Source organism: Silene latifolia, chromosome 1 (assembly GCF_048544455.1).
Source record: "Silene latifolia isolate original U9 population chromosome 1, ASM4854445v1, whole genome shotgun sequence".
Lineage (NCBI taxonomy): Eukaryota > Viridiplantae > Streptophyta > Magnoliopsida > Caryophyllales > Caryophyllaceae > Silene > Silene latifolia.
This window is the reverse complement of record NC_133526.1, coordinates 82,683,667-82,704,230: the sequence shown is the minus strand read 5'-3', so window position 1 is coordinate 82,704,230 and position 20,564 is coordinate 82,683,667. Positions and strand designations below refer to the sequence as shown.

The 20,564-nt window shown below is 35.3% G+C and overlaps 6 protein-coding genes and 1 pseudogene across 6 annotated transcripts; all 7 read right to left on the bottom strand.

Annotated features, from left to right (window-relative positions):
• Nucleotides 1-495: 495 nt before the first annotated feature.
• LOC141649511 (uncharacterized) lies at nt 496-1,768 on the bottom strand (annotated as a pseudogene).
• A 539-nt stretch (nt 1,769-2,307) lies between these two features.
• Nucleotides 2,308-3,147, bottom strand: LOC141649505 (glutathione S-transferase T3-like). Its single transcript, XM_074458194.1, has one exon. It carries the CDS (start codon nt 3,145-3,147, stop codon nt 2,308-2,310), a length of 840 nt encoding a protein of 279 aa, XP_074314295.1.
• Nucleotides 3,148-5,640: 2,493 nt separating this feature from the next.
• On the bottom strand, nt 5,641-6,303 carry LOC141649496 (glutathione S-transferase T3-like). Its single transcript, XM_074458188.1, has one exon. It carries the CDS (start codon nt 6,301-6,303, stop codon nt 5,641-5,643), a length of 663 nt encoding a protein of 220 aa, XP_074314289.1.
• Nucleotides 6,304-8,618: 2,315 nt separating this feature from the next.
• Nucleotides 8,619-9,380, bottom strand: LOC141649488 (glutathione S-transferase T3-like). The gene has a single exon (XM_074458181.1). It carries the CDS (start codon nt 9,378-9,380, stop codon nt 8,619-8,621), a length of 762 nt encoding a protein of 253 aa, XP_074314282.1.
• A 2,394-nt stretch (nt 9,381-11,774) lies between these two features.
• LOC141649483 (glutathione S-transferase T3-like) lies at nt 11,775-12,536 on the bottom strand. The gene has a single exon (XM_074458173.1). It carries the CDS (start codon nt 12,534-12,536, stop codon nt 11,775-11,777), a length of 762 nt encoding a protein of 253 aa, XP_074314274.1.
• A 2,403-nt stretch (nt 12,537-14,939) lies between these two features.
• Nucleotides 14,940-15,779, bottom strand: LOC141649478 (glutathione S-transferase T3-like). Its single transcript, XM_074458169.1, has one exon. The coding sequence runs from the start codon at nt 15,777-15,779 to the stop codon at nt 14,940-14,942; it is 840 nt and encodes a 279-aa protein (XP_074314270.1).
• Nucleotides 15,780-18,091: 2,312 nt separating this feature from the next.
• On the bottom strand, nt 18,092-18,931 carry LOC141649471 (glutathione S-transferase T3-like). The gene has a single exon (XM_074458162.1). The coding sequence runs from the start codon at nt 18,929-18,931 to the stop codon at nt 18,092-18,094; it is 840 nt and encodes a 279-aa protein (XP_074314263.1).
• Between the last annotated feature and the right edge of the window lie 1,633 nt (nt 18,932-20,564).

The following is a 20,564-nucleotide window of genomic DNA, read 5'->3' as shown; positions in this document are numbered from 1 at the left end:
CACAATTCATGAAATTATTCAATTCTTTTGATTAATTTTAGTATTAGTTATTTTTTTATAAAAATTCGCAAGATATAAATCTAAAATATATAACTAATATACTAAAAATTAAAAGGCCTCTATTTACCGCGCATTTGCGCGGGATCTACACTCGTTAGTAATACACAAATTGGTTCAACACTCAACAGCATTGCTTCCTTGTTAGCGATTCTTCATTAGAGCAAGTACAGTGGTAAGCGACAATCAACTAGCTTGGCAATTTCACCTCATCTTCTAAGCTAGTAACATTCTAAGCTAATAAACTATTCCAACGGTTTATTAGCTTTTATACTAGCTTGATGGGACCCACATGTCAAATTAATTTTTTCCTAAACATAAAAAGACTTAATGAATTTTATTTTGCAAATTAAAAATACATGTAATAAATACGAGAACCCCAAAGGCTCGCTCGACATCTTTTCTTGCAGAGTTGTTGCGGTCGAGCAACACCTCCAATTAATCGATCAAATGGGTTGACTTCCAAATGTGTTCCACTAAATCAGCTTTTAGTTGGTGATGCAAATTTCTATCTCGGATGTTTTCATCCCTAGAAAGAAAATTTCGAAAATCTCCAACAGGCCCTTGTTGAACATCAATAGTATTGGTTTCCGAAAATCCACAATGATTAAAATTTCTTGAGTATGTATGTCTCTCATCCTCGACAATCATATTATGCATTATGATGCATGCATCCATTATGTCATGTAACGTAGATTTATGCCAACACCGAGCGGCCCCACGGACAATTGCAAAACGAGCTTGAAGAACCCCAAAGGCTCGCTCGACATCTTTTCTTGCGCTTTCATGTTTTTTCTTGAAGCAAATTCTCTTAGGATCTTGCGGGTGTGAAAAACTTTTAACAAATGCGGCCCACTCCGGATATATACCATCTGTAAGATAATATCCCATGTTGTACTCTACCTCATTAGCGGTGAATCGAACCTCTGGAGCTCTTCCTTCCAATTTCTCTTTAAACAAATTTGATCGACATAATACATTGAGATCATTGCTTGAACCAGCAACACCAAAATACGCATGCCATATCCAAAGATCCACCGAGGCTACAGCTTCGAGTATAATTGTTGGATGACCATGATCACCTCGAGTATATTGCCCTTTCCAAGAACTTGGGCAATTCTTCCATTGCCAATGCATGCAATCAAGACTCCTGAGCATGCCGGGGAATCCATGACATTGCTCGTGCATATGGAGCAACCGTTGGACATCAGTTGTAGTTGGCCTTCTCATGTACGTATCCCCAAAAACTTCGATAATGGCACGACAAAATTCTGATAAACATTCTATGGCCGTGGTCTTGCCAATTTTGATGTATTCATCGACCGCATCGGCAGGAGCTCCATAGGCTAGTATTCGAATAGCCGCTGTGCATTTTTGAAGGGGTGACAAACCCTTTATTTTTCTTTGCATCGACTCTATGTCGGAAATAGTTAGTATGATTACCAAGCCCTTCTACTATTCGGAGGAACAGTTCCCTCCGCATTCGAAACCTTCTTCAAATATTTGTTCCGGTATATCGGTTGGTTGGTGCGAAATAATCACGATAAAGTCGAAATGCACCGTTTTCACGATCACGAGGAATATACGTTCTTGTAGGATACTTAATTTTTTGAAGCAAGTAAATACCCATTTCATCATCTGTTTCATCCCAAATGTCATCATCCATTTCTTTCATCCAATCGGAAGAAGAAATATCATGAGTTTGAGACATATTGGTATAAGGTAATGTTTAATATTGATAATCAAGGGAGCTAATTTGACTCAAGCTAATTTGACAGAGGTGAAGAGAGACTCAAGCTAATTTGACAGAGGTGAAGAGAAGAGAAGAGAATAGAAAACAGAGTGCTTATATACATACGAACGAAAACTGTGAATAAATACTATTTTCTAACAGCTCTTTTCCTTCAATTGCCAAATTTCGATTGCCAAATTTCGAGCTCTTTTCGTGGCAACAACTATTTGCAACGACTAATTTGACTCAATCTAACAGCTTTTTTTTTTCGAAAAAAGGCCAAGTATTTTTTCCGAAGGGGACTTGGCCAAGTATTTTTTCGAAAAAAGGCCGTTAAAGCCTCTGTTTTGACCTCCGAAGTTTTTCTATCTATATTATGTTCATTCAATTTTGCGAACTTTTGCATAAATTGTCTAAAACAAATCAAAGCTTTTATTATTACGAACTACTAATTAAATGGACGTAATCTATGCTTAACCCTGCGTAATAATTCAGAAAATCGACTAATTAAACAGAAATCATTCTATTCCGTACTTAGCCCTAATAATGTTGCACACTTGTTCATGATCCTTTCTTGCCCGATCATCCATATTTGAAGTGTCCTTGGTTAGAATTTCAAAATCCGATATACGGATGCGTTCCTCCCATAACGAAAATTTCTTTGTTTGTAACTCTTTATACTCTCCAAATGAGTTCACAAAGTCTTCACTGCCCTTCTTCTTAGAGCCCCTACCTTTCGATGCCGCTTTAGATGCCTTCTGACCTATTGGACGTTTCTCCGATATTTCTTCTACATTGGTACCTTCATCGATATTTGTAGACGGTGTGGCTGTCATCGAATTTTTTTGTCTCTTTGATGCACCGCTGTTTTTATTCCTATTTGCAAATTCCTCCCATTTTGGTTGGTGTCGAAGAATTTCCCAAGAATGCAAATATGGGAATGTCTTCTGTTGGCCATTCTTGTGACGAGTACTCCATAGTTGATTAGCCATGTTCTTCAAAGATTCTTCATTATGACCACTAGGATGACTCTCTTTAATTTGTATATAGCATCCGTTGAACTTCGATACTTCGACGCTCATCTTAAACCAATGATTAGAAGCCTTTGGAATGTCGATTGGATCACCGCCTTTCCTCCATTCGTTGTAGTAGTCAACAATTCTTTGCCAATAACTATTGTAAGATTGATGATTACCGGTGGCACCGTCATTTGAAATTGTTAACCAACTTTTGCATAGATCCTCATCTTTTGTTTGGCTCCACTTAAATTTGCCTTTCATGTTTGATGATTCTACGATTTGAACTTCATCCTCTTCTTCAACTTCATGTTGACGAGTTTGAGACTTGGTACCCGACATCGGCGTTGAACTATCTTGGTTAGAAAAGCCACACAAGTATATAGGACTATAGGAGTTATATGTAGATTTTGGTTGTTTGTAGATATAGGACTATAGGAGTTATATATAGCATTGGATCATCAGCAACATAAATAATATTCCTCACTTAATTCAATGTCTCTATTCGAGAGACTGTCTCCTCTAAGAATTGTGATCAACAGATTTTTTTTTTTTTTTTTATCACACTTCAATATAGAAAAACGAAAATGTCGAACCATAACAAGTTCAATTCATACCAGAAATGTAAGTGTTACTGTCAGTGATCAAGCTTTTGCTGCTGTTGTATGATCAGCAAAGTAAGCCAAATTCTCGAACTAAGCATTTAGATATAGTATGCTCGAACTAAGCATTTAGCGTCGGCGATACAATTCGATACATCAAGCAATTTGAGTTATACGTAGGTTTTGATTAAAATGCAAATCAAATAATAAGAATAAATAAAAAATTAATAGAGCTAATTTCCTATTGGTTGTTTGGTAAATGTGGGGCCATCTAAGCAAGTAGCTTAATGAAGCTACTAGCTTAAGCCAAGCTAATATATACATCCTTCTCCAATGGTGTAGCAACTAGCTTGCAATTTTATGAAATTGCAAGCAAGTCCCTAAGCTACACCATTGGACTTGCTCTTAATAAACTTGTGCAAGTGGCATTATTCATACGACCATAGAGATAAAACATTAAGAAAATCACAAATTTTCATTTAAGAGTGACATCTCCGTCTAAACCAGGAGTTCCGCCCTCACGAATGAACAAATTCCACAGGGCTGGAAATAAGTTTCGATAAAAATTCCCAGTATCATTTCGATTAAACCCGGATTACCTTTGGAAGCTCCGTCTGTATTCAGTAAAGGCAACTGTATCACCTGATAAAATTCCCGGTATCACTCTCTAACTATATATCTTACTCAAGCCAATTGTTTTTTTAGGGTTTCTGATTGATCAGGAATTGTGTATGTGATTGATTGCTTGAGGTTTAGGCTAGATTGATTTAGTATTATGGTTTGATTTGATTGGAGTGATTGTTGATTTGTGTAATTTATCTATGGTAATTTGATTGGAAGTAGCTGAAAATGATGTTAATGTAAGGGATTCCAATTGCTAGAATTCCAATTGTTGTTTTTTAGGGTTTGTAAATGATTATGTTTCTTCTCTTTTGATTGATTACGAATCGTGATTGAATGTATGTGAGTAGTATTTTATTCAAATAGTATGATTCTGTCACTTGATGCATTTCTCGACACAATTTTCACCTTGGGTTTGCTAACACAAAGGAGGCTGCGTATGTCTGACCTCCCTGCCCTGCAATTTTACATGAGCCATTGAGGCACTATGTTTATGTTGTCGTTATTATTGTTGGTATGATTCCAGTGAATGGGTGGGAGGACTAGGTTTGGATATGAATGACGTTTTTTCGGTTATTTGTTTTGAGTGAAGTCGTCTTGGGGACCATTAGTTGATGAGCTGATTAGTGGTTAATGAAGCTTACAAATATGGCTGCATAATCTAACCAAATTGATTGGGTTGATTTTGCCCCTATTACGAGTCTACTGGATACCCTTTCATACTAACACAACTCAAAAACTCTCTCGTTTAGACGTGTTTTTCCTTGCGCAGTGTCTCGCTCTTCTAAGTGATCTTGTTTTGAGTTTCATAGATTTTTCTTACTTAATTCATTTGCATGTTTCTGGGTCATAATAAATGTTTTGAACTCATGGTAAAGTTCAGATTTTAAAGTTGTTATTTATCATGCTCTTGATCTACAAATTCATTGACTAATTTAGGATTTTTGATATTGATTTTTATGTGAAATTGGCTGAAATTCAATGATGTGTTGAATATTTTTTGGGCTTTCTTTACCTAATTAATCTCTACGTTTCTGGGTCATAACTCATAATATATGTTCTGAATTCATGGTAATGTTAAACTTTTGATGGTGTTATTAATCATGCAATTGATCTGGTTCACTAATTTAGGACCTTTGATATTGTGTTGAAGATTTGTTATTTTTTTTTATTTTTTTTTTTACCTAATTACTTTTGTGTTGTAGGGTTCTAGTGGAGGACTTGGCCAAGTATTTTTTCGAAAAAAGGCCGTTAAAGCCTCTGTTTTGACCTCCGAAGTTTTTCTATCTATATTATGTTCATTCAATTTTGCGAACTTTTGCATAAATTGTCTAAAACAAATCAAAGCTTTTATTATTACGAACTACTAATTAAATGGACGTAATCTATGCTTAACCCTGCGTAATAATTCAGAAAATCGACTAATTAAACAGAAATCATTCTATTCCGTACTTAGCCCTAATAATGTTGCACACTTGTTCATGATCCTTTCTTGCCCGATCATCCATATTTGAAGTGTCCTTGGTTAGAATTTCAAAATCCGATATACGGATGCGTTCCTCCCATAACGAAAATTTCTTTGTTTGTAACTCTTTATACTCTCCAAATGAGTTCACAAAGTCTTCTTGCCCTTCTTCTTAGAGCCCCTACCTTTCGATGCCGCTTTAGATGCCTTCTGACCTATTGGACGTTTCTCCGATATTTCTTCTACATTGGTACCTTCATCGATGTTTGTAGACGGTGTGGCTGTCATCGAATTTTTTTGTCTCTTTGATGCACCGCTGTTTTTATTCCTATTTGCAAATTCCTCCCATTTTGGTTGGTGTCGAAGAATTTCCCAAGAATGCAAATATGGGAATGTCTTCTGTTGGCCATTCTTGTGACGAGTACTCCATAGTTGATTAGCCATGTTCTTCAAAGATTCTTCATTATGACCACTAGGATGACTCTCTTTAATTTGTATATAGCATCCGTTGAACTTCGATACTTCGACGCTCATCTTAAACCAATGATTAGAAGCCTTTGGAATGTCGATTGGATCACCGCCTTTCCTCCATTCGTTGTAGTAGTCAACAATTCTTTGCCAATAACTATTGTAAGATTGATGATTACCGGTGGCACCGTCATTTGAAATTGTTAACCAACTTTTGCATAGATCCTCATCTTTTGTTTGGCTCCACTTAAATTTGCCTTTCATGTTTGATGATTCTACGATTTGAACTTCATCCTCTTCTTCAACTTCATGTTGACGAGTTTGAGACTCGGTACCCGACATCGGCGTTGAACTATCTTGGTTAGAAAAGCCACACAAGTATATAGGACTATAGGAGTTATATGTAGATTTTGGTTGTTTGTAGATATAGGACTATAGGAGTTATATATAGCATTGGATCATCAGCAACATAAATAATATTCCTCACTTAATTCAATGTCTCTATTCGAGAGACTGTCTCCTCTAAGAATTGTGATCATGATTTTTTTTTTTTTTTTTTTATCACACTTCAATATAGAAAAACGAAAATGTCGAACCATAACAAGTTCAATTCATACCAGAAATGTAAGTGTTACTGTCAGTGATCAAGCTTTTGCTGCTGTTGTATGATCAGCAAAGTAAGCCAAATTCTCGAACTAAGCATTTAGATATAGTATGCTCGAACTAAGCATTTAGCGTCGGCGATACAATTCGATACATCAAGCAATTTGAGTTATACGTAGGTTTTGATTAAAATGCAAATCAAATAATAAGAATAAATAAAAAATTAATAGAGCTAATTTCCTATTGGTTGTTTGGTAAATGTGGGGCCATCTAAGCAAGTAGCTTAATGAAGCTACTAGCTTAAGCCAAGCTAATATATACATCCTTCTCCAATGGTGTAGCAACTAGCTTGCAATTTTATGAAATTGCAAGCAAGTCCCTAAGCTACACCATTGGACTTGCTCTTAATAAACTTGTGCAAGTGGCATTATTCATACGACCATAGAGATAAAACATTAAGAAAATCACAAATTTTCATTTAAGAGTGACATCTCCGTCTAAACCAGGAGTTCCGCCCTCACGAATGAACAAATTCCACAGGGCTGGAAATAAGTTTCGATAAAAATTCCCAGTATCATTTCGATTAAACCCGGATTACCTTTGGAAGCTCCGTCTGTATTCAGTAAAGGCAACTGTATCACCTGATAAAATTCCCGGTATCACTCTCTAACTATATATCTTACTCAAGCCAATTGTTTTTTAGGGTTTCGATTGATCAGGAATTGTGTATGTGATTGATTGCTTGAGGTTTAGGCTAGATTGATTTAGTATTATGGTTTGATTTGATTGGAGTGATTGTTGATTTGTGTAATTTATCTATGGTAATTTGATTGGAAGTAGCTGAAAATGATGTTAATGTAAGGGATTCCAATTGCTAGAATTCCAATTGTTGTTTTTTAGGGTTTGTAAATGATTATGTTTCTTCTCTTGATTGATTACGAATCGTGATTGAATGTATGTGAGTAGTATTTTATTCAAATAGTATGATTCCTGTCACTTGATGCATTTCTCGACACAATTTTCACCTTGGGTTTGCTAACACAAAGGAGGCTGCGTATGTCTGACCTCCCTGCCCTGCAATTTTACATGAGCCATTGAGGCACTATGTTTATGTTGTCGTTATTATTGTTGGTATGATTCCAGTGAATGGGTGGGAGGACTAGGTTTGGATATGAATGATGTTTTTTCGGTTATTTGTTTTGAGTGAAGTCGTCTTGGGGACCATTAGTTGATGAGCTGATTAGTGGTTAATGAAGCTTACAAATATGGCTGCATAATCTAACCAAATTGATTGGGTTGATTTTGCCCCTATTACGAGTCTACTGGATACCCTTTCATACTAACACAACTCAAAAACTCTCTCGTTTAGACGTGTTTTTCCTTGCGAGTGTCTTTGCTCTTCTAAGTGATCTTGTTTTGAGTTTCATAGATTTTTCTTACTTAATTCATTTGCATGTTTCTGGGTCATAATAAATGTTTTGAACTCATGGTAAAGTTCAGATTTTAAAGTTGTTATTTATCATGCTACTGATCTACAAATTCATTGACTAATTTAGGATTTTTGATATTGATTTTTGTGTGAAATTGGCTGAAATTCAATGATGTGTTGAATATTTTTTGGGCTTTCTTTACCTAATTAATCTCTACGTTTCTGGGTCATAACTCATAATATATGTTCTGAATTCATGGTAATGTTAAACTTTTGATGGTGTTATTAATCATGCAATTGATCTGGTTCACTAATTTAGGACCTTTGATATTGTGTTGAAGATTTGTTATTTTTTTTTTTTTTTTTTTTTTACCTAATTACTTTTGTGTTGTAGGGTTCTAGTGGAGGACTTGGCCAAGTATTTTTTCGAAAAAAGGCCGTTAAAGCCTCTGTTTTGACCTCCGAAGTTTTTCTATCTATATTATGTTCATTCAATTTTGCGAACTTTTGCATAAATTGTCTAAAACAAATCAAAGCTTTTATTATTACGAACTACTAATTAAATGGACGTAATCTATGCTTAACCCTGCGTAATAATTCAGAAAATCGACTAATTAAACAGAAATCATTCTATTCCGTACTTAGCCCTAATAATGTTGCACACTTGTTCATGATCCTTTCTTGCCCGATCATCCATATTTGAAGTGTCCTTGGTTAGAATTTCAAAATCCGATATACGGATGCGTTCCTCCCATAACGAAAATTTCTTTGTTTGTAACTCTTTATACTCTCCAAATGAGTTCACAAAGTCTTCACTGCCCTTCTTCTTAGAGCCCCTACCTTTCGATGCCGCTTTAGATGCCTTCTGACCTATTGGACGTTTCTCCGATATTTCTTCTACATTGGTACCTTCATCGATGTTTGTAGACGGTGTGGTTGTCATCGAATTTTTTTGTCTCTTTGATGCACCGCTGTTTTTATTCCTATTTGCAAATTCCTCCCATTTTGGTTGGTGTCGAAGAATTTCCCAAGAATGCAAATATGGGAATGTCTTCTGTTGGCCATTCTTGTGACGAGTACTCCATAGTTGATTAGCCATATTCTTCAAAGATTCTTCATTATGACCACTAGGATGACTCTCTTTAATTTGTATATAGCATCCGTTGAACTTCGATACTTCGACGCTCATCTTAAACCAATGATTAGAAGCCTTTGGAATGTCGATTGGATCACCGCCTTTCCTCCATTCGTTGTAGTAGTCAACAATTCTTTGCCAATAACTATTGTAAGATTGATGATTACCGGTGGCACCGTCATTTGAAATTGTTAACCAACTTTTGCATAGATCCTCATCTTTTGTTTGGCTCCACTTAAATTTGCCTTTCATGTTTGATGATTCTACGATTTGAACTTCATCCTCTTCTTCAACTTCATGTTGACGAGTTTGAGACTGAGACTACCCGACATCGGCGTTGAACTATCTTGGTTAGAAAAGCCACACAAGTATATAGGACTATAGGAGTTATATGTAGATTTTGGTTGTTTGTAGATATAGGACTATAGGAGTTATATATAGCATTGGATCATCAGCAACATAAATAATATTCCTCACTTAATTCAATGTCTCTATTCGAGAGACTGTCTCCTCTAAGAATTGTGATCATGATTTTTTTTTTTTTTATCACACTTCAATATAGAAAAACGAAAATGTCGAACCATAACAAGTTCAATTCATACCAGAAATGTAAGTGTTACTGTCAGTGATCAAGCTTTTGCTGCTGTTGTATGATCAGCAAAGTAAGCCAAATTCTCGAACTAAGCATTTAGATATAGTATGCTCGAACTAAGCATTTAGCGTCGGCGATACAATTCGATACATCAAGCAATTTGAGTTATACGTAGGTTTTGATTAAAATGCAAATCAAATAATAAGAATAAATAAAAAATTAATAGAGCTAATTTCCTATTGGTTGTTTGGTAAATGTGGGGCCATCTAAGCAAGTAGCTTAATGAAGCTACTAGCTTAAGCCAAGCTAATATATACATCCTTCTCCAATGGTGTAGCAACTAGCTTGCAATTTTATGAAATTGTAAGCAAGTCCCTAAGCTACACCATTGGACTTGCTCTTAATAAACTTGTGCAAGTGGCATTATTCATACGACCATAGAGATAAAACATTAAGAAAATCACAAATTTTCATTTAAGAGTGACATCTCCGTCCAAACCAGGAGTTCCGCCCTCACGAATGAACAAATTCCACATGTATGGAAATAAGTTTCGATAAAAATTCCCTAAGATATCATTTCGATTAAACCCGGATTACCTTTGGAAGCTCCGTCGTATTCAAAAGATAAAGGCAACTGTATCACCTGATAAAATTCCCGGTATCACTCTCTAACTATATATCTTACTCAAGCCAATTATTTTTTTAGGGTTTCTGATTGATCAGGAATTGTGTATGTGATTGATTGCTTGAGGTTTAGGCTAGATTGATTTAGTATTATGGTTTGATTTGATTGGAGTGATTGTTGATTTGTGTAATTTATCTATGGTAATTTGATTGGAAGTAGCTGAAAATGATGTTAATGTAAGGGATTCCAATTGCTAGAATTCCAATTGTTGTTTTTTAGGGTTTGTAAATGATTATGTTTCTTCTACTGATTGATTACGAATCGTGATTGAATGTATGTGAGTAGTATTTTATTCAAATAGTATGATTCCTGTCACTTGATGCATTTCTCGACACAATTTTCACCTTGGGTTTGCTAACACAAAGGAGGCTGCGTATGTCTGACCTCCCCCCCGCAATTTTACATGAGCCATTGAGGCACTATGTTTATGTTGTCGTTATTATTGTTGGTATGATTCCAGTGAATGGGTGGGAGGACTAGGTTTGGATATGAATGATGTTTTTTCGGTTATTTGTTTTGAGTGAAGTCGTCTTGGGGACCATTAGTTGATGAGCTGATTAGTGGTTAATGAAGCTTACAAATATGGCTGCATAATCTAACCAAATTGATTGGGTTGATTTTGCCCCTATTACGAGTCTACTGGATACCCTTTCATACTAACACAACTCAAAAACTCTCTCGTTTAGACGTGTTTTTCCTTGCAGTGTACTGCTCTTCTAAGTGATCTTGTTTTGAGTTTCATAGATTTTTCTTACTTAATTCATTTGCATGTTTCTGGGTCATAATAAATGTTTTGAACTCATGGTAAAGTTCAGATTTTAAAGTTGTTATTTATCATGCTACTGATCTACAAATTCATTGACTAATTTAGGATTTTTGATATTGATTTTTGTGTGAAATTGGCTGAAATTCAATGATGTGTTGAATATTTTTTGGGCTTTCTTTACCTAATTAATCTCTACGTTTCTGGGTCATAACTCATAATATATGTTCTGAATTCATGGTAATGTTAAACTTTTGATGGTGTTATTAATCATGCAATTGATCTGGTTCACTAATTTAGGACCTTTGATATTGTGTTGAAGATTTGTTATTTTTTTTTTTTTTTTTTTTTTACCTAATTACTTTTGTGTTGTAGGGTTCTAGTGGAGGACTTGGCCAAGTATTTTTTCGAAAAAAGGCCGTTAAAGCCTCTGTTTTGACCTCCGAAGTTTTTCTATCTATATTATGTTCATTCAATTTTGCGAACTTTTGCATAAATTGTCTAAAACAAATCAAAGCTTTTATTATTACGAACTACTAATTAAATGGACGTAATCTATGCTTAACCCTGCGTAATAATTCAGAAAATCGACTAATTAAACAAAAATCATTCTATTCCGTACTTAGCCCTAATAATGTTGCACACTTGTTCATGATCCTTTCTTGCCCGATCATCCATATTTGAAGTGTCCTTGGTTAGAATTTCAAAATCCGATATACGGATGCGTTCCTCCCATAACGAAAATTTCTTTGTTTGTAACTCTTTATACTCTCCAAATGAGTTCACAAAGTCTTCATCGCCCTTCTTCTTAGAGCCCCTACCTTTCGATGCCGCTTTAGATGCCTTCTGACCTATTGGACGTTTCTCCGATATTTCTTCTACATTGGTACCTTCATCGATGTTTGTAGACGGTGTGGTTGTCATCGAATTTTTTTGTCTCTTTGATGCACCGCTGTTTTTATTCCTATTTGCAAATTCCTCCCATTTTGGTTGGTGTCGAAGAATTTCCCAAGAATGCAAATATGGGAATGTCTTCTGTTGGCCATTCTTGTGACGAGTACTCCATAGTTGATTAGCCATGTTCTTCAAAGATTCTTCATTATGACCACTAGGATGACTCTCTTTAATTTGTATATAGCATCCGTTGAACTTCGATACTTCGACGCTCATCTTAAACCAATGATTAGAAGCCTTTGGAATGTCGATTGGATCACCGCCTTTCCTCCATTCGTTGTAGTAGTCAACAATTCTTTGCCAATAACTATTGTAAGATTGATGATTACCGGTGGCACCGTCATTTGAAATTGTTAACCAACTTTTGCATAGATCCTCATCTTTTGTTTGGCTCCACTTAAATTTGCCTTTCATGTTTGATGATTCTACGATTTGAACTTCATCCTCTTCTTCAACTTCATGTTGACGAGTTTGAGACTCGGTGCACCGACATCGGCGTTGAACTATCTTGGTTAGAAAAGCCACACAAGTATATAGGACTATAGGAGTTATATGTAGATTTTGGTTGTTTGTAGATATAGGACTATAGGAGTTATATATAGCATTGGATCATCAGCAACATAAATAATATTCCTCACTTAATTCAATGTCTCTATTCGAGAGACTGTCTCCTCTAAGAATTGTGATCAACAGATTTTTTTTTTTTTTTTTTTTATCACACTTCAATATAGAAAAACGAAAATGTCGAACCATAACAAGTTCAATTCATACCAGAAATGTAAGTGTTATCACATCGGTGATCAAGCTTTTTTTTGCCTTTGTTGTATGATCAAGCAAAGTAAGCCAAATTCTCGAACTAAGCATTTAGATATAGTATGCTCGAACTAAGCATTTAGCGTCGGCGATACAATTCGATACATCAAGCAATTTGAGTTATACGTAGGTTTTGATTAAAATGCAAATCAAATAATAAGAATAAATAAAAAATTAATAGAGCTAATTTCCTATTGGTTGTTTGGTAAATGTGGGGCCATCTAAGCAAGTAGCTTAATGAAGCTACTAGCTTAAGCCAAGCTAATATATACATCCTTCTCCAATGGTGTAGCAACTAGCTTGCAATTTTATGAAATTGCAAGCAAGTCCCTAAGCTACACCATTGGACTTGCTCTTAATAAACTTGTGCAAGTGGCATTATTCATACGACCATAGAGATAAAACATTAAGAAAATCACAAATTTTCATTTAAGAGTGACATCTCCGTCCAAACCAGGAGTTCCGCCCTCACGAATGAACAAATTCCACAGGGCTGGAAATAAGTTTCGATAAAAATTCCCAGTATCATTTCGATTAAACCCGGATTACCTTTGGAAGCTCCGTCTGTATTCAGTAAAGGCAACTGTATCACCTGATAAAATTCCCGGTATCACTCTCTAACTATATATCTTACTCAAGCCAATTGTTTTTTTAGGGTTTCGATTGATCAGGAATTGTGTATGTGATTGATTGCTTGAGGTTTAGGCTAGATTGATTTAGTATTATGGTTTGATTTGATTGGAGTGATTGTTGATTTGTGTAATTTATCTATGGTAATTTGATTGGAAGTAGCTGAAAATGATGTTAATGTAAGGGATTCCAATTGCTAGAATTCCAATTGTTGTTTTTTAGGGTTTGTAAATGATTATGTTTCTTCTACTGATTGATTACGAATCGTGATTGAATGTATGTGAGTAGTATTTTATTCAAATAGTATGATTCCTGTCACTTGATGCATTTCTCGACACAATTTTCACCTTGGGTTTGCTAACACAAAGGAGGCTGCGTATGTCTGACCTCCCTGCCCTGCAATTTTACATGAGCCATTGAGGCACTATGTTTATGTTGTCGTTATTGTTGTTGGTATGATTCCAGTGAATGGGTGGGAGGACTAGGTTTGGATATGAATGATGTTTTTTCGGTTATTTGTTTTGAGTGAAGTCGTCTTGGGGACCATTAGTTGATGAGCTGATTAGTGGTTAATGAAGCTTACAAATATGGTCGCATAATCTAACCAAATTGATTGGGTTGATTTTGCCCCTATTACGAGTCTACTGGATACCCTTTCATACTAACACAACTCAAAAACTCTCTCGTTTAGACGTGTTTTTCCTTGCAGTGTACTGCTCTTCTAAGTGATCTTGTTTTGAGTTTCATAGATTTTTCTTACTTAATTCATTTGCATGTTTTCGGGTCATAATAAATGTTTTGAACTCATGGTAAAGTTCAGATTTTAAAGTTGTTATTTATCATGCTACTGATCTACAAATTCATTGACTAATTTAGGATTTTTGATATTGATTTTTGTGTGAAATTGGCTGAAATTCAATGATGTGTTGAATATTTTTTGGGCTTTCTTTACCTAATTAATCTCTACGTTTCTGGGTCATAACTCATAATATATGTTCTGAATTCATGGTAATGTTAAACTTTTGATGGTGTTATTAATCATGCAATTGATCTGGTTCACTAATTTAGGACCTTTGATATTGTGTTGAAGATTTGTTATTTTTTTTTATTTTTTTTTTTTACCTAATTACTTTTGTGTTGTAGGGTTCTAGTGGAGGACTTGGCCAAGTATTTTTTCGAAAAAAGGCCGTTAAAGCCTCTGTTTTGACCTCCGAAGTTTTTCTATCTATATTATGTTCATTCAATTTTGCGAACTTTTGCATAAATTGTCTAAAACAAATCAAAGCTTTTATTATTACGAACTACTAATTAAATGGACGTAATCTATGCTTAACCCTGCGTAATAATTCAGAAAATCGACTAATTAAACAGAAATCATTCTATTCCGTACTTAGCCCTAATAATGTTGCACACTTGTTCATGATCCTTTCTTGCCCGATCATCCATATTTGAAGTGTCCTTGGTTAGAATTTCAAAATCCGATATACGGATGCGTTCCTCCCATAACGAAAATTTCTTTGTTTGTAACTCTTTATACTCTCCAAATGAGTTCACAAAGTCTTCACTGCCCTTCTTCTTAGAGCCCCTACCTTTCGATGCCGCTTTAGATGCCTTCTGACCTATTGGACGTTTCTCCGATATTTCTTCTACATTGGTACCTTCATCGATGTTTGTAGACGGTGTGGTTGTCATCGAATTTTTTTGTCTCTTTGATGCACCGCTGTTTTTATTCCTATTTGCAAATTCCTCCCATTTTGGTTGGTGTCGAAGAATTTCCCAAGAATGCAAATATGGGAATGTCTTCTGTTGGCCATTCTTGTGACGAGTACTCCATAGTTGATTAGCCATGTTCTTCAAAGATTCTTCATTATGACCACTAGGATGACTCTCTTTAATTTGTATATAGCATCCGTTGAACTTCGATACTTCGACGCTCATCTTAAACCAATGATTAGAAGCCTTTGGAATGTCGATTGGATCACCGCCTTTCCTCCATTCGTTGTAGTAGTCAACAATTCTTTGCCAATAACTATTGTAAGATTGATGATTACCGGTGGCACCGTCATTTGAAATTGTTAACCAACTTTTGCATAGATCCTCATCTTTTGTTTGGCTCCACTTAAATTTGCCTTTCATGTTTGATGATTCTACGATTTGAACTTCATCCTCTTCTTCAACTTCATGTTGACGAGTTTGAGACTCGGTACCCGACATCGGCGTTGAACTATCTTGGTTAGAAAAGCCACACAAGTATATAGGACTATAGGAGTTATATGTAGATTTTGGTTGTTTGTAGATATAGGACTATAGGAGTTATATATAGCATTGGATCATCAACAACATAAATAATATTCCTCACTTAATTCAATGTCTCTATTCGAGAGACTGTCTCCTCTAAGAATTGTGATCATGATTTTTTTTTTTTTTTTATCACACTTCAATATAGAAAAACGAAAATGTCGAACCATAACAAGTTCAATTCATACCGTAAATGTAAGTGTTAATTGTCGGTGATCAAGCTTTTTTCTTTTGTTGTATGATCAAAGCAAAGTAAGCCAAATTCTCGAACTAAGCATTTAGATATAGTATGCTCGAACTAAGCATTTAGCGTCGGCGATACAATTCGATACATCAAGCAATTTGAGTTATACGTAGGTTTTGATTAAAATGCAAATCAAATAATAAGAATAAATAAAAAATTAATAGAGCTAATTTCCTATTGGTTGTTTGGTAAAATGGGGCCATCTAAGCAAGTAGCTTAATGAAGCTACTAGCTTAAGCCAAGCTAATATATACATCCTTCTCCAATGGTGTAGCAACTAGCTTGCAATTTTATGAAATTGCAAGCAAGTCCCTAAGCTACACCATTGGACTTGCTCTTAATAAACTTGTGCAAGTGGCATTATTCATACGACCATAGAGATAAAACATTAAGAAAATCACAAATTTTCATTTAAGAGTGACATCTCCGTCCAAACCAGGAGTTCCGCCCTCACGAATGAACAAATTCCACATGTATGGAAATAAGTTTCGATAAAAATTCCTCAAAGATATCATTTCGATTAAACCCGGATTACCTTTGGAAGCTCCGTCGTATTCGATAAAGGCAATCAGTATCACCCGATAAAATTCCCGGTATCACTCTCTAACTATATATCTTACTCAAGCCAATTGTTTTTTTAGGGTTTCGATTGATCGGAATTGTGTATGTGATTGATTGCTTGAGGTTTAGGCTAGATTGATTTAGTATTATGGTTTGATTTGATTGGAGTGATTGTTGATTTGTGTAATTTATCTATGGTAATTTGATTGGAAGTAGCTGAAAATGATGTTAATGTAAGGGATTCCAATTGCTAGAATTCCAATTGTTGTTTTTTAGGGTTTGTAAATGATTATGTTTCTTCTCGATTGATTACGAATCGTGATTGAATGTATGTGAGTAGTATTTTATTCAAATAGTATGATTCCTGTCACTTGATGCATTTCTCGACACAATTTTCACCTTGGGTTTGCTAACACAAAGGAGGTGCGTATGTCGACCTCCCCGCCGCAATTTTACATGAGCCATTGAGGCACTATGTTTATGTTGTCGTTATTGTTGTTGGTATGATTCCAGTGAATGGGTGGGAGGACTAGGTTTGGATATGAATGATGTTTTTTCGGTTATTTGTTTTGAGTGAAGTCGTCTTGGGGACCATTAGTTGATGAGCTGATTAGTGGTTAATGAAGCTTACAAATATGGTCGCATAATCTAACCAAATTGATTGGGTTGATTTTGCCCCTATTACGAGTCTACTGGATACCCTTTCATACTAACACAACTCAAAAACTCTCTCGTTTAGACGTGTTTTTCCTTGCAGTTGTGTCGCTCTTCTAAGTGATCTTGTTTTGAGTTTCATAGATTTTTCTTACTTAATTCATTTGCATGTTTCTGGGTCATAATAAATGTTTTGAACTCATGGTAAAGTTCAGATTTTAAAGTTGTTATTTATCATGCTACTGATCTACAAATTCATTGACTAATTTAGGATTTTTGATATTGATTTTTGTGTGAAATTGGCTGAAATTCAATGATGTGTTGAATATTTTTTGGGCTTTCTTTACCTAATTAATCTCTACGTTTCTGGGTCATAACTCATAATATATGTTCTGAATTCATGGTAATGTTAAACTTTTGATGGTGTTATTAATCATGCAATTGATCTGGTTCACTAATTTAGGACCTTTGATATTGTGTTGAAGATTTGTTATTTTTTTTTTTTTTTTTTTTTTACCTAATTACTTTTGTGTTGTAGGGTTCTAGTGGAGGACTTGGCCAAGTATTTTTTCGAAAAAAGGCCGTTAAAGCCTCTGTTTTGACCTCCGAAGTTTTTCTATCTATATTATGTTCATTCAATTTTGCGAACTTTTGCATAAATTGTCTAAAACAAATCAAAGCTTTTATTATTACGAACTACTAATTAAATGGACGTAATCTATGCTTAACCCTGCGTAATAATTCAGAAAATCGACTAATTAAACAAAAATCATTCTATTCCGTACTTAGCCCTAATAATGTTGCACACTTGTTCATGATCCTTTCTTGCCCGATCATCCATATTTGAAGTGTCCTTGGTTAGAATTTCAAAATCCGATATACGGATGCGTTCCTCCCATAACGAAAATTTCTTTGTTTGTAACTCTTTATACTCTCCAAATGAGTTCACAAAGTCTTCATCGCCCTTCTTCTTAGAGCCCCTACCTTTCGATGCCGCTTTAGATGCCTTCTGACCTATTGGACGTTTCTCCGATATTTCTTCTACATTGGTACCTTCATCGATGTTTGTAGACGGTGTGGCTGTCATCGAATTTTTTTGTCTCTTTGATGCACCGCTGTTTTTATTCCTATTTGCAAATTCCTCCCATTTTGGTTGGTGTCGAAGAATTTCCCAAGAATGCAAATATGGGAATGTCTTCTGTTGGCCATTCTTGTGACGAGTACTCCATAGTTGATTAGCCATGTTCTTCAAAGATTCTTCATTATGACCACTAGGATGACTCTCTTTAATTTGTATATAGCATCCGTTGAACTTCGATACTTCGACGCTCATCTTAAACCAATGATTAGAAGCCTTTGGAATGTCGATTGGATCACCGCCTTTCCTCCATTCGTTGTAGTAGTCAACAATTCTTTGCCAATAACTATTGTAAGATTGATGATTACCGGTGGCACCGTCATTTGAAATTGTTAACCAACTTTTGCATAGATCCTCATCTTTTGTTTGGCTCCACTTAAATTTGCCTTTCATGTTTGATGATTCTACGATTTGAACTTCATCCTCTTCTTCAACTTCATGTTGACGAGTTTGAGACTCGGTACTCGACATCGGCGTTGAACTATCTTGGTTAGAAAAGCCACACAAGTATATAGGACTATAGGAGTTATATGTAGATTTTGGTTGTTTGTAGATATAGGACTATAGGAGTTATATATAGCATTGGATCATCAGCAACATAAATAATATTCCTCACTTAATTCAATGTCTCTATTCGAGAGACTGTCTCCTCTAAGAATTGTGATCAACAGATTTTTTTTTTTTTTTATCACACTTCAATATAGAAAAACGAAAATGTCGAACCATAACAAGTTCAATTCATACCAGAAATGTAAGTGTTACTGTCAGTGATCAAGCTTTTTTTCTTTGTTGTATGATCAGCAAAGTAAGCCAAATTCTCGAACTAAGCATTTAGATATAGTATGCTCGAACTAAGCATTTAGCGTCGGCGATACAATTCGATACATCAAGCAATTTGAGTTATACGTAGGTTTTGATTAAAATGCAAATCAAATAATAAGAATAAATAAAAAATTAATAGAGCTAATTTCCTATTGGTTGTTTGGTAAATGTAATATCTAAGCAAGTAGCTTAATGAAGCTACTAGCTTAAGCCAAGCTAATATATACATCCTTCTCCAATGGTGTAGCAACTAGCTTGCAATTTTATGAAATTGCAAGCAAGTCCCTAAGCTACACCATTGGACTTGCTCTTAATAAACTTGTGCAAGTGGCATTATTCATACGACCATAGAGATAAAACATTAAGAAAATCACAAATTTTCATTTAAGAGTGACATCTCCGTCCAAACCAGGAGTTCCGCCCTCACGAATGAACAAATTCCACAGGGCTGGAAATAAGTTTCGATAAAAATTCCCAGTATCATTTTGATTAAACCCGGATTACCTTTGGAAGCTCCGTCTGTATTCAGTAAAGGCAACTGTATCACCTGATAAAATTCCCGGTATCACTCTCTAACTATATATCTTACTCAAGCCAATTGTTTTTTTAGGGTTTCTGATTGATCAGGAATTGTGTATGTGATTGATTGCTTGAGGTTTAGGCTAGATTGATTTAGTATTATGGTTTGATTTGATTGGAGTGATTGTTGATTTGTGTAATTTATCTATGGTAATTTGATTGGAAGTAGCTGAAAATGATGTTAATGTAAGGGATTCCAATTGCTAGAATTCCAATTGTTGTTTTTTAGGGTTTGTAAATGATTATGTTTCTTCTACTGATTGATTACTTAATCGTGATTGAATGTATGTGAGTAGTATTTTATTCAAATAGTATGATTCCTGTCACTTGATGCATTTCTCGACACAATTTTCACCTTGGGTTTGCTAACACAAAGGAGGTGCGTATGTCCGACCTCCCTCCCCTCGCAATTTTACATGAGCCATTGAGGCACTATGTTTATGTTGTCGTTATTGTTGTTGGTATGATTCCAGTGAATGGGTGGGAGGACTAGGTTTGGATATGAATGATGTTTTTTCGGTTATTTGTTTTGAGTGAAGTCGTCTTGGGGACCATTAGTTGATGAGCTGATTAGTGGTTAATGAAGCTTACAAATATGGTCGCATAATCTAACCAAATTGATTGGGTTGATTTTGCCCCTATTAAGAGTCTATCTGGATACCCTTTCATACTAACACAACTCAAAAACTCTCTCGTTTAGACG